This window comes from Diabrotica undecimpunctata, chromosome 8, assembly GCF_040954645.1.
Source record: "Diabrotica undecimpunctata isolate CICGRU chromosome 8, icDiaUnde3, whole genome shotgun sequence".
NCBI lineage: Eukaryota > Metazoa > Arthropoda > Insecta > Coleoptera > Chrysomelidae > Diabrotica > Diabrotica undecimpunctata.
The window spans coordinates 109,957,331-109,975,764 of record NC_092810.1 but is presented as its reverse complement, the minus strand read 5'-3'; the positions used below and the strand labels follow the sequence as shown (position 1 = coordinate 109,975,764).

The 18,434-nt window shown below is 33.0% G+C and overlaps 1 protein-coding gene across 3 annotated transcripts in view; it reads left to right on the top strand.

Annotated features, from left to right (window-relative positions):
- LOC140447836 (uncharacterized) overlaps positions 1–18,434 on the top strand; it is a 301,409-nt gene that overhangs the window by 214,304 nt on the left and 68,671 nt on the right. For all 3 annotated transcript variants that reach the window (XM_072540725.1, XM_072540727.1, XM_072540726.1), the window contains one exon: positions 14,410–14,928. In XM_072540725.1, the coding sequence (XP_072396826.1) occupies positions 14,592–14,928 (337 nt within the window). In that variant the 5' untranslated portion in view covers positions 14,410–14,591. The remainder of the gene's footprint in view (positions 1–14,409; positions 14,929–18,434) is intronic.

Here is an 18,434-nt window from a genome sequence, read left to right as displayed (position 1 = left end):
AAAATATATATGGAAGCCAAAAGATCGATATGGTTGTAACGAATACACTTTTTAAATTACATCCAAGAAGACTTTATACATGGAAAGCACCCGTTGATACCCTAGGAAAACCATAAGACACCAAATTGATTTTATCTACATAAACAAAAGGTTTAGAAATTCTATCACCTCAACAAGAACATATCCAGGTGCAGATGTCTTCTCAGATAATAGTCTATTGGTTGCAAATATCAACATACGACTCAAAATAATTCATAAGAAAATGAGAATAGATAGATATAAGAATCCTAAATATAAGAATACTAAAAGAAAATGACACCCAGAAAAAAGTAAAAACAGAAATTAATAAGAATTTTGCGCAAATAGTTGAAGACACTACTAGATACATAGAAGAATTGTGGAACGAAATGAAGACATCTATTACCACAATTTCTCATGAATACCTAAAATCAAAAAGAAAAAAGGAGCAATAATCGATGACAGATAAAATATTGCAGATGATGGAAGAGCGAAGAAAATTAAAAGGTAGAAATGACAACGAATACAAAAAGTTGCATAAGACTATACTAAAGGAGATAAAAGGAACAAAAGAAGCATGGCTGACGGAGAAATGTATGGAAGTTGAAACACTACAACGCAAACATGACGACTTCTATATGCACAAAAAAATTAAAGAGGTACAGAATACCAGAAAACAATGCAATACAGGCATAGTTGTAGATATTGAAGGCCAAATTTTGACTATCATTGAAGATAAATTACAAAGATGGAAAGAATATATGCAAGAATTATTCGAAGATGCAGCACAAAGTCCGACTGAAATAAACAATCCCTACAGCCCAGAAATAACAAACGAAGAAGTAACTATGGCCATTGAGCGAATTAAAGATGGGAAATCATCAGGATCTGATGAGGTGCATGGTGAAATTTTAAAGCTATTAGAGGCACACCAAATCACAGCTCTTACGAAGCTATTCAACAACATCTACGAGACTTGTTACTTACCAAAAGACTGGCTACTATCAATATTCATTCCACTTCCTAAAAAAGCCAACGCTAGAAAATGTGAAGAACATGGATTAATTAGTTTGATGAGTCATGTACTTAACGTACTCCTTACTATCATTCACTCGCGCATATACACCAAATTAGAAGAACACCTGAGTGAAGTTAAATTTGGATTCAGAGCAGGAATTGAAACGAGAGAAGCACTTTTTAGTTTGCAAGTTCTAATACAGTGAGCCAGGGATGTCAACTGCGATGTATATGCATGCTTCATTGATTTCGAGAAGGTATTTGATAAAGTCCCACATGGGAAACTAATCGATATCCTAAAAACATCAGGACTCAATGGTAAGAATATAAGACTGATCTTAAACTTATATCTCCAACAAAAAGCAACAGTACGATTAGAAAATGAACTGTCCGAGATCTTCACAGTGGAAAAAGGAGTTAGACAGGGTTGCATATTGTCACCGGCATTATTTAACATATACTCTGAAAACATCTTTAAAGAGGCCTTCGACGAATCAGAAGATGGGATTGCTGTAAATGGCCAACTTATAAACAACATTAGATATGCAGACCATACAGTGTTGCTGGCAGATAGTGCGCAGGGGCTCCAAAGGATGATCGATAACTAAAACTAAATTGCAAGAAGACAAAAATAATGATCATTCATAAGAACACCGGCATAAACTCCTAAATTACAATTAACGATACACCGTTAAAAAAGAGTGGAAAAAATATGCTATATGGGCTGCAATATTAAGGATACTTGGGATCACAGCTACGAAATAGAAACTCCAAATCCAGAAGCTCTTTCAACAGTCTTAGAAAGATTCTTTGTAACTTATATTTAAGTATCAGTATACGCATAAGAATTCTTAGATGTTACATCTTTAGTGTCCCCCTCTAAGGAATAGAAAGCTGGAGCCTTACAGAAGATGCCATAAAACGATTGCAAGGCATTTGAAATGTGGTGCTATCGACGTATGTTGAGGGTCTCATATATACACCACACAAGTAACATAACTATTCTCCAGAGGCTAAGAAAAGACAAAGAAATTATTAACACCATAAAAACAGAAAATTGGCTTACTTCGACTACATCATGCGTAATGATAAATACCGTCTTCTACAGTTGATTCTACAGGACAAGATTGAGGGTAAGAGAGGCCCTGGACGTAGACGTATATCCTGGCTAGCCAATCTTAGTAAGTAGTCTGGTCTAACGTCAACTGATCTATTTCGAGCTGCTGTGAATAGAATAAGATGGGTCAATGTGGTCGCTAACATCTCTAAAAGATAGGCACACTTAGAAGAAGATATAAAAGACAGTTTAAGACAAAATATGGAACAATGGCGTACGAATTATGATACGCAGCGATAATGGCGTACGAATCTGTCAAATAGTAATCTTTGGAGATAATTAATATAAACATTATTTTCGGTATCCTTTCTTAAATTAAATGTATAACGAGGAAATTGTTTTATAAGAGCTAATAACACATACTTTACACTTTTTTTCTTTTGGATATAATACAAACATAAACATGTTCATTTTGACGTTGTTTCTGAAGGTTAAATTTTGACTTGTTGAAATATTCTTGTTTTTAATTATTTACTACCGGTCTGTCCACCACACATGCTATCCAGGCATTAAATAACAATTAAAGTCCAAAACAAATAATCGAAATATTTACCGTGTTTTCGAAGGAAAGTTTGCAAAATCGGAAAAGTAATTTAAAGTTCTACAAACACGTAAACAAGTAAAACAACCTGAAAGTTCAATGGTTTTTAATAGACTTTGTTAAAAAACAAAGTTCCCTCTAAACTACGATCTAGTTATCAGTTGTTGTTGTGTTTTCATCTCCATTGGATGCTATTTTATCTCGACAGTGTCGGTAGTTAAATTACTGTAGATAGGTAAGTCTTTAGCAAACTCGTTTCTCAAATATATTAAACGCTTGATTAAGTCTTTGTAATCTTTGACTTTTTAAACACTTTGCTTGTTATTTACATTATAAAGGTTTGTTGAAAATTGTTGCAGCAGTTACTGAAAATATGGTAGCTATTATTTTTTGCTGGAAAATATTCTGACTTAACTAACGAAACTCCATGGAGTTTTTAAAATGTTAGTGAAGCGACATGATGGAGTATATGGGGGTTCTGTTCGTTGGAGAATACTATTGAAACCATTGTCTTGCACTCAGGTTTCGGACACAAAAAAGTTTGATCAGGTAGTGTTCTCTCTATAAAGCGCTTTATTGACATTAACTGGATGTTGGTCCTTATCTTAAACAAAGTACCACTAGTCTTATTAATAGATATAGCCTACAAAATCATAACTCGTTTACTGTGAAGTGGTTTCTCTATATTGATATCTCCTTCTTCTTCTTTTTATGTAGACATGAATCTGTCTGTTTTTCAATTTACCTTCAATAAGTTGTCGTTCCATCCTTTTCGTGGTCTTCCTACTGATCGTCTTTCTATTGGGGAACCGTCTCCTGTCGTCTTTACTACTCTATTTGTTGTCATTCGGCTTATATGATCGATCCATTCTACTCTTCCATTTCTTACCCTGTCCTTGATGTTCTCCACCATGCATCTACGTCGTATATCTGTACTTCTAGCTCTGTCCCATAGTGTTTGACCATTAATTTTTCATCTCTGCTGTTTCTGACATCCTTTTTGTTCTGTCTATGTCAGATCGTGTTTCTGCCGCGTATGTCATTATTGGTCTGATGACTGTTTTGTAAATTCATCCATTCATTTCTTTACCGATATTTTTATTGCTCCGTATTGTTTTATTTAGGCAACCTGCGGCTCTATTTGCTCTATTCGCTTGATCTTCCACTTCTGTTTTGACCTTTCCGTAGCTAGATAATGTGATGCCTAAATATTTAAACTCCATCATGGTAAACATCCACCAGGTAATGGCCTATAAATACCTAGGTCATGAGATTCGCATAGGAAGATAGGAAAAACGTTTAATCAGTGTGTTTTGCCAGTGTTAACTTACGGTGCCGAAACGTTGACCATGACAAGGAGAACAGTTCAAAAGATCCGTGTGTGTCAAAGGGCGATGGAGCGTGCTATGTTGGGCGTTTCACTACGAGACAAGATCCCAAATCGCCAGCTACGACAAAGAACAGGAGTGGCTGATGCAGTAGAGAGAGTAGCAACACTGAAATGGAACTGGGCAGGTCACGTGGCTCGAATGACAGATAATAGATGGACAAAGCGGATACTGGAATGGAGACCAAGAGATGATGCCTACCGAAGCAGAGGTCGTCCACCAACACGTTGGACTGACGATCTAAAACGTTGTCATAGGAATTGGATGCAAGAGGCACAAGATCGAAATAGATGGAAAATTATGAGGGAGATATATGTCCAGCAGTGGATAAGCGAAGATTGAATGATGATGACTTGTTCTATTATGTGACCTTCCAGCTCCAATATACATCTTGGTAAATTTGCTCATGCTTTTTTTCTTTTTTTGAGGAAATTAACGTTAACTTTTCTGGCGGTTATATTAAATTGGTGCAGCATACGTTGTAAAACATCTTCACTTTGAGAGAGTAGTATGGCGTCGCCTGCTTAGCAAATTATTTTAAGTTGTTTTTCTCCCATTTGGTATCTCTTTTTAGTTCTTACTTTTTTTTAATATTTTATCAATAATCAGGTTGAAAAATAAAGGACTCAGGGAGTCTCTCTGTCTTATCCCATTGCCAGCTTCAAAAGGGTCAGTTAGTTCTTCTACTTTTACTTTTATTGTTGTTTTGGTAGATATTTTCAGTCGTTTTGATTATTCCTAGAGGTATCTCTCTTGCGTACAATAAATCGATAAGGTCCTTTAATTTGACCTGGTCAAATGCCTTATTAAGTTCCACGATACATAGATACGCGGGTTTATTGTATTCTAATGATTTCTTCTGAACTTGTCTTATTATAAATATTCTTCCGAACTAAAACCCAGTTCTTCTACTAGTGTTATAATTTTATTTAGTATATTTGTTATCACTTTGGTTGTTAATCTTAGTGTTGTGTTTAATAAATTAATTTCTCTGTAATTTTCCAGGTCCGATTTGTCTCCCTTTTTAAAGAGAGATATTAGGATACTTGGTCTCCATTCTTGAGGAATTCTGTTTTGTTTTATTATTCTGTGGATTAGTTTAGCAGTTGTTTGGTCAGATCTGGTCCTCCGTACTTTAGGATTTTGTTCGGTATTGTGTCCTCTCCGGGTGATTTTCTGTTTTTTAATTTCCTTAATGCTCCCTCTACCTCTTCCTTCTCAATATTTTTTTCTTCGTTTGCCGTCATCTCTGGTGTTGTTGGTTAATTATCGTCGTTTTTAGCAAAACTTCTTCTTTTCTTCACATTTTGTCTTCACTTCCTCTCTAAACCATGGGGTTTTCTTTTTTGATATGTTAGTGTTCGTTAGTTTCTTTTCCATAAGTGATTCTCTTGCTGCGTTAATTATGTTATTTTTGAGTTTTTCCCAGCTTTCCTTGATGTTATCGTTTTCTAATATTTCATTCCCACCAATCTTCTCTGATATCCTTTTTGTGTATAAGTATTCCGTGAATTACGTATTTAGTCCTTCGACTCTGATTTTTGTTAGTGTTGACGCCGCTCTCTTGGGTGTGAAGTATTTCATGATGATACGTCATCTAAGTTGAGGCATCTTACGTCGATTATTTTTGATGGAAGTATATATTTGTTGGTTATGACGTAATCTATCATAGATCATTGTCCACGGGTATGCAATGATATCTAGGCGTTTAAATCAAAGTCGATTTATGTAACTGTTAAGATAACGTTAATTTTGTTGGAAAACCATGCTTATGTTCGAGACTAATATATTATATAATGTTCTGTAAAACAGGAGAGCAGTTAAGCAGTAGAGTAGCCAGAAGGTGGTTGCCTCTCTAATGATTTAGCAAACATCGAGGAAAAGTTTTTCTATTAATTTTCTGTCATTCTATTTCTATCATATATGACGTTTAAATAGATCAGCAATGTTTTAAACTTTTTATACATACATTGTATAAGCTACGTCTGTGTTTTAATTAAAATTATAGAGATTTTTAAGAAAAAATATTGTCACTTTCGGTCTGCAGTTGCATAAAATATGTTCTTCCGATTTATGGGCAGTTTCATAGAATTTGCGTATTGCTTTATTATCTATTTTGCCCATTTTGTAGATAAGATACATAAGTAAGCAATGTGTATATCGGATCTAACAGAATTTTTGGTAACTGGGAAGCAGGATTTAATTACCTGTTTGCTTGTCTTTGGCCTAAAATATTTTCTAGGTAGACGCTATCAAGTTTCTTGAAATTCCTTGACATAGTTCCTATTTCTGAAAATCTTTCACAATGCGGTGTTTAGAAATATAGCTGTATGATTCTGATCCAATAAAAGATGTACTAGCTTTTTTAGCAATCTCATTACTAACAATCCCCTTATACCTCGTAGCTGTAACAAAGGATATTTGTTGTTCTTTGCCAGTTGCTTAAGTACTCCAGTCGTCAGAGATGAAAATGCCACCGAACCTCTAAAAATTATACGAACAAGCCTAATTTTGGTGTAAATGTCAATTTTGGGACCACAAAAAATATTCAAAAATGTTTACGACTCCTACTCTATGGCTTTCTCCTAAATACCAACTCGTAGGGAAGGAGGAAACATAAAAGAAAAAAATAATTTACCAAGAATCTGTAAGCCGTTAAAAAAATATTTTAAATCAAAAACATAGCTGAGATAATTTTAAACAAAAATGTTTATTAGCATTTTTTGTTTAGAATAAACCCTTATCTCAGAAACAACACTTAAAGTGACCGGCGATTTTGAATGTCAGTGACGTGCGCAAAATCAATTTTAAATAAAATTTGTATTAACTCGACGGTAAAAATTCAATATCTTTTGATCAGACTGTCCTATCGACAAAAATCAAAGTGATGTTTAGAGGTGAGGAGTGCAGCTTTCGTATGCAATTGCATTCGAATGAATTTTGTTTTTATAAAGATATTAAATAAACCAACTTTCAGATCAATAAAAATTAATAACTTTCATTCACTAATCACTATGGAACTTCTATTGTTAGTGCCTAATCGTCAAAACAACCTATAGCATGAAATTTCGGCTTTGAGTTGTGGCAACAAATGTGAGGCATTTAAAACATACCTAAACAACGCTGAATTTAAACTTTCACGTGACCTGCAATTGTTGTAATGTGAAAGTTTAAATTTAGAGTTTTGTGGGCATATTTGAAAGTGTCACATGCTGAACTTCAATTGTGGACTTCAACAATATATGACAGCTTAGCTATCAGAGGAAATAAATATTTGACTGCATTTTTTTCATGTATTCTTGAACACAAAATATATTTCTGGTAACTTTGCTTAAAATATTGCACCAGTATTTCCCTTCATGTATTTTTGACGCATCAGTGTAATAAGTGATGATACTTATTTTCGAAAATACGAAATCATGTTTTGCAACCAAAGTGGCTATGTATATCTTTCTGTTCTACGTTACTTTAACTTACTGGATTTAAGATACTGTGTTTTAAACTTACTTATGGTCTTTAAAACGCTGTATTAATTAGCTAATCTCAAGGTTTTTGGCGTTCATTCACGTTTTTCACGGAAAAACCGTTTTCTCTTGGTTATCAGTTTTAATACACCCCCTCTATATGTTTATAAAGATATTTTTCAAAAGGTTTTAAAGGTTTTTGTTTGATTTTATGTGGCTGACATATATTTTGATCTTTTATGTATGTGTCAATTTGAAACCCTTTTAGAGCTTCAAGATGGAATCCGCTTTTTAAATAAAAAATCATTTATTTTAATATCAACTATTCAAAAATCTTCTCTTCTTCTTTTTTCTCTTTAGAAGCAATTCTGTTTGTTCATTGACGGATTAATACCGCTATCAAAGGTTGTCACTTCATCTTTTGCGTGGTCGTCCGATACTTCTTCTGCCGATTGGTGACTTATCTCTTGCTATTTTGACGATACGGGCCTCCTTCATTCTGCTTCTGTGGTTATTTAATTTTTTTTCTATTTTGTGTCCATTCATTTATACACTGTACGTTACATTTTCTTCTAATCTCTTCACTTCTCTTTCGATCTTTCACCGTATTTCCTGTAATTTTTCTTAGTACTCTCATCTCTGCCGTTTTGAGTAGCCTTTACGTTGTGGCTGTGTCTGGTCTTGTTTCTGAGGCATCTGTCATTATTGGTCTTACACTTTATGAATTCTTGACTTCATCTCAGTGTTAATGTGTCTGTTTCGTCATAATAGTCTTATTAAGGCATCCTGACACTCTATTTGCTTTTTGTACTTGATCTCTCACTTCTTTGCCCAGGTCTCCATAGCTAGACAGTGTAATTCCCAGGTATTTTATCTCCATTACTTGTTCAATACTGATGCCATCAATTTCTATTTTACATCTGACTACTATTGTTTTAGTTTTCTGAGATGAGATTGTCATATTAAATTATTTTGCTCTTATGTTAAATCTGTGGACCAATCTTTGCTGATTATCTCTATCTTGGGCTATCAATATTGCGTCATATGCGTAACAGAATATTTTTATTTCTTTGTTTCCTATTCTGTATCCTCTTCCTTTGTTAACGCTTTTGATGATTTCATCCATGATCAAATTTAGGAGCATGGGACTCAATGAATCTCCTTGTCTTATTCCGCTGTCTATTTCTATAGGTTCTGTAAGTTTTCCATCTATTCTGACTTCCATTTTGTTGTTTTGGTAGATGTTTTCGATGGTTCTTATAATACTTAGGGGAACATCTCTATAATACAGAAGATGGATTACATCTTTGAGTCTTACTCTGTCAAAATCTTTCTTTAAGTCAACCAGACACAGAAATGCTGGTCTATATACTCTAGTGATTTCTCAGTAATTTGCTTTATAACGAATATTACATCTGTACCTACACGATCTTCTACTACGAAAACCCTGTTGTTCATCTACTAAACTTATCATCTGTTTTATTCACTCGTAAAATTTTATTTGTAAGTTTTAGCGTAGTATTTAACAAGTTTATACCTCTGTAGTTTTCTGGCTGTTTTTTATCTCCTCTTTTGAATATTAGAATTAGTTCGCTCGTTCTCCGTTCTTCCGGTAGTTTGTAGTGTTTTATAATTTTATTAATTAATCTTGTAAATTGTTCTGTCGTTGCAATTTAAAAATCGTTACTATAATTTCTATACTCTAAAGTTCTTAATTTTTATGTAGATTATTTATCCCTCCTATTAAGTTGTTCCCATTCTACTTAAATGTTATTTTGGTCCACAATTTACGTCCGTTGAGCGCGCTGTTGATGTTTAAAGTAAACGGCCATAGAGAAAGATAAAATTTGCAATTAACTTATAGTTACTAACAACTAATTCGTTAAGATAATAATAACACACAAATTAAACAATTAAGACGTGGAAGAGCCTTGATCGTTAAAATCGCATCCGGGTGGAAGTTGACAATTACTGAAGAAATTTTAATTACAGGTAGTGTATAAATTAGCTTTTTGTCCTTTCCCATCGTATGCAATTTCGAATATGTATTTCTAAAATATTTGCGACATAAGTGGTATTATTTTAACACCTTTTTTTTTTCATTCTGTATAACTATTCACGTTTCTTTTTAACTTAAATCTTATATTTGGTTGTAAGAAATTATTTACGTTTTTTCCAAAGTTGTCGAAGTATTAAAACCATATAAATGAGATTAGAAAATGTTATAAAAAATACATTTGTATGAACAAGGAAATAATAATATCTCTTTCTTATAAAAACGGCAATCTTATTAGATATATTCTGTAAAAAAAAAATATAATAAAACAACCAAAAATAGCGTTTGTTGTTAACAATCCGTCCAAATATAATCAGCGTGCCTCAAGATTTGCAACCATTGAAAATTCTTACGCGAACGCAAGCACTATATGGAGACGCGTGTTTTGCGTTTCCAACTGCCAAGGAATGATGTCGAAAATTTAAGAGTAGAAAAGGGGAGAAAAATGATAACACGAAACGATGTTGATTGAGCACTGCATTAACAGATAGGAATGTGGCATGTGTGAAGGCTTGATTAGAAAAAATCGTCTAACTTTAAATAGAGCAAGTTCAGAAAATGTTGGTGTGAGTATAGGATATGCCATAGTGTCGTACACAAACTGTGAAAGTGACAAAAAAGCTTACGAATGGGTTTATCTTGGCAACATCCCACGGAATAAAGGCAAAACAGTAATGACTTTCTTTTATCAATAATTGCTGGCGACAAATCTTGGTATCATTATGATAAACCCTCCTCCTCCCTCTTTTATACAGTATGAAAATATCAACACAAGACGATATCCTTTGTGGCGTCTAGAGAACCCAAATGACGCAAAATTTTAATTACCAACGAATAACCGAACAAGTTACGAAATTCGAGTATTTGGGAACAGAAGTATTCAGCTTAGAAAACTTTAACAAGAGTGTATAGAGTCAACCTTGATATTCTGGTTGACTCTATACACTATAGAGTCACACTATAGGGTCAGAATATCAAGGTAAACAAAGAAAACCAAACTACCGAAATAATCAGACGAGTAAGAATGGGATGGGCCGCATTTGGAAAACTCTCATACATACTGAAAGACAAAAAGATACCCCAAAACCTCCGAACCAAAGTGTTTGATTCTTGTACCCTTCCCGTTCTCACTTACGGAGCTCAAACCTGGACATTCACAAAAAAGAACATGGACAAGATTCGAAAAACTCAGCGAGCCATGGAACGACAGATGCTTGGTATCTCACTAATAGATCGGCAAACGAACGAAGCAATCCGGAACAAAACAAAAATAAAGGACGCCGCGAAACAAGCAGCTAAATTAAAATGGAAATGGGCTGGACACAACGAACGTCTCGAAGATGGTAGATGGAACAAAGAAGTCGGAAACTGGCGACCGTACGATGCGAAGAGACCAAGAGGAAGACCTCAAATGCGCTGGAGCGACGATATCAAAAGAGTCGCAGGACCAATGTGGAAACGCCTAGCACACAACAGGGATGAATGGCGAGAAATGGGAGAGGCCTTTATTCGACAATTCGGATAGAAAAAGAGCTATAAAAAAAATAGAGTCAAGCAAATAATAATAGTCAAGCATATTAATAAGCATATGAGATTAGATGAGAAAGTACGAATATATAAATCATGCCGAAGAGCGATAATGACATAAGGTACAGAAACTAGAGCAAATATGGTACAAAAACAAAAAGATTACCTAGAACGCCAGAAATAAGACCCTTGGGATCAGTTGCTGAGAAAATATTAAGAGACAGAATATCAAATAACCAAAAAAGAGATCTCTGTCAAATCCAGGATAATATACAATAGGAATGATAGAGGAAACTGAAATGGAACCGGCATGTTAGACAAATACATACATTAAAAATGTTTAAGGAACACCACTCTTATTCACCACGTTCAAATCGTAAGTGTTGTGAATATGATTAAAGCTGGTCTTTCACAAGCTGATGTTGTACGTCATTTTGACGTAGTTTATAGGAGCTGGATTTTGCGATTGTGAACAGTTGGTAATATCACTGAAAGACATGGCGGTCGTCAAGTCATAACTGCAAGTGACCTGTGTCAACCTGAAAAAAAAATCCACAAAAATACTTAACGTGACCAAACTCTGAGAAATAGATTACATGAAGCTGGCCTGCAAGTCAGATATTTATTGAGGTTCCCATGTTACGTCATGAAAATCGTGGACTCAGATTAAGTTGGGCACAACAACATATGCCTTGGGGCTTATAAGATTGCAGTTATGTATTATTTGCAGATAAAGCTAGTTGAATTCTCTACCCGGGGTGAAAAAGAGCAAGATTTTAGAGAGGACCTGGTGATCTACAAGTTATGATGAAGGCTGAAACAATTTTTCTTCCTTGATCCATAGATCCTTGTCCTTTTATTTGCCACTGCTACAAGTCCTGATTTGTGTTACATACTGCAAGAAGAGTATAAGACTTGTCTTATAATGAAGATATTACACTTTTTCCACGGCCAGCACAATCGCCAGATCTTAATCATATCGAGCATCGAGACTGATTGCTACTTATCTGCACAATTTATATACTAGATAATTTCTTCAAGATCTTATTACACAAGAATTGATCATATGGCCTCAAAACGAATTTGATAATTTAATCTTAAGCACAAGAGGGCGGTGGCAAGCTGTAATTAATGCTGCTGGATGAAACACACATAATTTCACATTTGTTGTTAGATTGACTTTTATATTAAAAATTTCTCTTAAATTTGTGCACTTCTTAACTTTTGTTTGATTATTTCCTCATAGAAAAATTCTGTTACACTGAAATTAAGGTGAATTCATTTCTGACTAATCAGGCATTATAACGGTATGTCACTTTTTAAAATCCAATCAAAATTTATGTAAATATGACAAAAAAATTTGTTCCTTAGACATAATCAATGTGTTTAGATTATCGAAGACTAGCCTGAACAACAAATCATTTGAGATAAACAGGCAATATACCACTTCAAAGACCCTTTCAAAGATGAGGAGATAGCTGGCAGTTAACACCACAATTAGGAGAACAGATTTAAGATCGAAAAAAAAACAGACATACAAAGTATTTAAATTTTCAGAGGTACTTCGTTATATTTTTTAGTGAGATTGTTTTATCTTTTTATTGTTTTCATTTTATTTAAATATAAAGAAATTTATAATAAAAAGTCAATTACAATCAACTACTAATTACTCGTCGAATTTAAAAAAAAAAGGTCATATTGAATAACCTTGGATTCTTTGCACCTACTCTTCCGTAAAAAATAAGGTTACAGAAAAACGGAAATGTCAGGCTTGATTATTGGTTTAGAATATTTAATACTTGTTACTTGTTACATGTATTTATAGAGAGATATAGTTACATATTTCGTTATAAAAAGTTAAACGGTTTGAGTAAATATATGTCATGAGGGTAGCTAAAAGTATAGCAATACATGGACTTAGTTTATTATAAATATACATATATATATATATATATATATATATATATATATATATATATATATATATATATATATATATATATATATATATATAATGAACGGTATACTGCGTGTCTTATGTGACCATCCTTCTTCTTTATTAACAACACATATAAAAATGGTAGTTGTTCGTTTTCTTCCAGTTCCGTAGTAAACTGGATTTTATGGTGGATATTATTGATGTGTTCTAAAAATACCTTTAGTTTTTCTTTTCCATGTATCCAGATTATATGTATCATCCACGTACCTAAGCCAAACTTTGGGTTGATGTTCGACTGTTCCTATTGCTCGCTGTTCTACTTCTTACATAAACAGGTTTGCTATTACCGATGAGAGTGGTGAACCCATCGGTGCAAAATCGACCTGTTTCAGGTTTTTTTCAGCTAGTACATAACAACGCTAAAAATGAATTTATTCCATACATATGGACCGCATGATATATTGCATAATTATATATTTAATATGAAAGATCTTTTATGGAATGTATTAACAAATGAATTAAAGAAAATGGTGGACATATCGAACACTTACTTTGACAAAAAGTTTAATGTTATTTAGTTTAACTATTTCTTAATTTGGTTTATAAATAAAATATTTTGATTATGACTTTAATTTAATACAAAACGTAAAATGTTTGATGTATTCTGTTATTTTGTCAAATCCTACTATTAACTATCCTTCTGATATTTTATTTGATATTTCGTTAACTATTAACTTCATTAAAAGCATTTTATACCAAAATTCAGAAGTATTGATGTTTTTGTATAATTTTCTTTCGTTGCCTGGAGTAATTGCGTTAAATCAGAATTATGTAGTTGATTTGTAAAATGAGATTATCTCGAAAACTGTTGAGTTTTGAAATTATTACCAAGTATACCTTTTGTTATTAAAATAATGTATTTTCATAATGCATTAAAGTATGCATCAAATTATAATTCCTGTTTAATAGTACCCAGTTATGAATTCCTATAATTTTTATACATAAATGTTGACAAACATGAAAATTATAGCGAAAATTAAAATTTTAAATTTCCACTTTAACACCCTGTATCTTTCTTAATATCAACATTTTATTAAAGAAATTTGGCTTAAATCGTAATATTTTAAAGTGTTGATTCTACGGTTTCTGTTTGTATAATTACTTAAGAACCACCCTGTATATATACTATTTTATTCGTTTAGGGATACTTAAATGTTAACTCGGAATTCTTGTTCATATATCAAAATTTAAAAAAATATACCCCATTGATGTAAAGGCAATTTAGATTCTATTTATACCGAATATTGTTTTAAGCTAACTCATGCATTAACTATTGTTTCAGAACTGCTAGCAGACGGACAATCCCGCATGAAAAGGCAATAGAAAGACTTCAGTCAACGTCCACCATGTAATTATTATACAACGACTCAGAACACCTGTCGTGGAAATAAGTGTACTGTGACTTAGTACTTGTCGGAAGTGGTTAAACGTCTCAAAGAAGTTTAAAAGTGTACTATTTTAATTATGTTAATGTCAAGTGATGTCAACATCTCTCTAACCCAGACGCAAATGTACGTTGCGGTGAGGGAGAGAGAGGAGAAAATGCGCGCCGGTCAAGATACTGTCGACTGCGCGATTTTACCGCCGAAAATACCGGCGGATTTGAAGAAGGTACCATCCATAGAAACTTTGAATAGTGAAATGCCTAGAAAGGAATTGCAGAAAGATAGAGGGAAAAAGGCCATTAAGTGTTTACTGAATAGACTTAGATTAAAGAAATATGGAAGTGCTACAATCTCGAAACCAGATCCTGTATACAGGGTAGCATATTTGGGAAACGTTGTTACTGGATGGGCAAAAGGTGAGTTTCTTTTATTTTTACTTAACGCGAGCTAACGTAATTAAACCTAGATATTTGCTTTGATAACACAACTTGTTGCACATACAAGTAAAGCTCTAAAAGATTTTTTGTTGGATCTATTTATTGATGGGATTATCAGTAGAAGGTTTCTATCCATTTTGTTCTAATTCATATTGGTTCAGCGTGTTTCTTAACATTATTTTAAGATCAAGTTTGCTTAAACCACGAGTTTAAGCCAAAGAAGTTATATATTTAAAACTACACAAGAAAAAAGGCACTTTCTTTGCAAAATTCTTTGGTTTTATTTCTTGTGTCAAATTCCTAATATAATTTGTGATTCAGTTTATTAGTGACTATAAAATTGTCTGTTTTATTAATACTTACGTTAACTATCCTTGAATAAAAACCAATAAATTAACCTGTTAATTAGTGTGCATATTTTCGACAAAAAATGATGATTACTACACGTGTTGATTGTTGTTGTTGACCCAAAATAACCATTTGTTTTGCAGAGTTATTAGAGTCCAATGATTAATTTATTTTTATATAACGTTATCAATGTCAATCCGTCCATTTTTCGTAGAAAACTGTCACAACTAAAAATTAAATTAAAAATGTCTCTTTAGACCCTTTACAATAGAATGATTCTTGCAATATCTCGACTGATGGATTTGTGTATACTGAATACAACCAGATCCAAAATAAGTAAATATTTTTTTTTTAATAATCATCAGAACGATTATGATTATTATAATTACAATCTTGTAAGTTACTGCAGGCTTTGTCCTCTTCAATCTTCTAGTTTGCCCTGTAGTATCGAGGAGCTGGATAGCCTCAATATTTTTGTGCTTATAAAGTCGTTACTCATGACTTCCTGTCATCTTCTTGATGAATATATCCTCAGTTTCCATTATGGAGGTCACTGTTTGCCACGTACCAAGGAACATCTACAATGTTTTTGAGCATTTTGTTCTGGAATCTTTGTATTATTGTTATATTGCTTAGTCTAGCACACCCTCAGGTTTCTTTAAATTAGCCAATACATTTTTTATGCGTTATATTAAGTTCTTTCCTTTTTTTCTTGACGTGAGCGTTCCATCGTTGTTTGGCATCTAATGTTATACCTAAATACTTAGCAGTATCTACATATGGTACTTTGATATTTGATTATAACTCATATATAATGTATTTTTTTGTTGGTAAAATTAACATGAACAGATTTAGCTGCATTCGGTCTAATCCTCTATTTTTTATCCATTTATGGATTTGGTTAACTGCTATTTGGACCATAAATAATGCAGTGTAATGCAGCATAAATTAGGTATTTATTTATGTAGGGTTTCTTCCATTTTTAATAATCTTGTCACTCATGGTTAGTAGTATGGGCGAATGATCGGAATTTAAATCCCAACAGTCTTCAATGTCTAGGAAATTAGCTGAAATATTCTTAAGTATTAAAAATCTATTAGAACAGTGGTCTTGTTTCTATCCGTAGGCTAATAGGTTGGTCTACCAGTTAAAAGTGATTCACACTATATTCTTTAATAGCTAATTAAAGGTTCTTTTCCCCAGTGGTAGTTATTTTAGAGCCTCAGTGTGTGTTCGTCGCATTGAAGTCCCATCCAATAATAAACCTATCCCCTAAGCTGTTCAGGAATTCAATGTACTGTTTTTTTTTAATGGAGTGTTAAGGTGGGCAATAGATTGAACTGGTATTTATTTAAAAAGTTTTAGTTTTTATGTGTACTTTAGTAGCTTTAATATATTCAGTTTTATATTCCAACTCTTCATGATGATATATGTTATCTTTGATGATGATTGCATTGCCTTCCTCATCATAATCATACCTTTTTTCATAATCGAGGAATGTCAGGAATATTTCCTTTTGTTGGTACATGCAGTTTCATACAAGCGTATTCAATCAGAAAGCTGCTTCACTTACCCATTCTCACTGGAAACCAAAATGTGTCTCCCCACTTAGCTCTTCCAGTTCTCTAAACATTCTTGTAGTGAATAAAGCCAACTCATCGGAATATGGCCGGTATTATATTTCAAATTGAAAATTGTTACTAGGATGTTGATGTTGTCATCTTCCAGCAGTTTTATGGCTTCCGTAATAATACTCGATCCAGGAGTCTCGCCCAGCTTTGCTTCATTTATAGCGTACTCCAGCTCTCCATAAATAATGGAAAGGCAGGATTTTTTTGTGATTGATAGTGTAGATTATAGATATAGAGAAAGCAACAGTAAAAAAAACATGAACAGCTGAAAAAATTATCGAAATGTCGAAAAACCAAGAGAACTGAAAAGGTGGATAGAACAGAAACAAAGAACTGTATCTTTGTCTTAAAGATGTTGTGCAAATATCTTTAACGAGTTTATTCCTTATGCCAAACATAATTCCATAGAGTTTGTGGCTATTTTTTTAAGATTCAAGAAATATTAACAGGAAATTTACTGAAATCGAATGGATCAAAGTTTTAAGCCGATTGAACTTAAAAATAGGAGCCAGACGCATAAAGAAGTTCCTGCTCCTTAATATCGTTATCAATAAAAAAATACCATAGTACTTGTACATAGTCTTATAATAATTATTTTAACAGGAAAACAACTAAGAAAAGTGGGCAAATAATTATAAATGTCAATTAAAGATTAGTAAGATCAGATACTGCAAGTGCTAAAAACTCTTTATCTTATGCAAAGTAAGTTTATAAGAAATAAATTTATACCTAATAACGTAAATAAAATTAATAAAACGATGCGAAAAATTATCTGAATCGTTATATTTACGGCAATACAAGTCGCCCACATCATCGTACATGACTTCTATACGGTGTCCACACGAATGCCTTTCACATTGGCTGAAGATAATTAAAGTTTATTTAATATAGTTTTTATATCTAGCGGTTCATTATGACTGTTGCATTACACTTTCTCCAATACGATTACAAATAGAGGCTATTTAAGTGACCAAGAACACTGTCATTCCATTAGAAGAAACTTTCTATGTTACCTTAGGTTTTGCTAATTGTTATTTATTCAAATTCGATACATGTATTGTATTGCAATTTATAAGTGAAATCAGATATTTTTATGCATACCGTAACAAAAAAGAAAAGTTTACATTTATGCTATTCTATTGTCCGTTTCTCTAGTACATCATTACACAATGATACTTATACAGTTGTCCTGTAATAGGGACATCTTCCTTGAACATGAATTAATTTACAATGTAATATAATTGCTAGCGTATTTAAAGTGCCAAAAGTAAGTTATCTAACAACATCGATCAATTGTGAAGAGACTAAACAATCCAAAACGTCATTCAGAATTTATTTTATTTTGCGAAACTCATATTTCGAAAAGCAGTTCGTGGATTATTTAAAGTCCTTCTTCTTCATTCTCCTACCTGAGGTTGGAAATTATTATGGCGATTCTAACTTACACGCAACTGTCCTAAATAATTGAGTTGAACTTATATTAAAGTATTCTTTTAAATTTTTAAG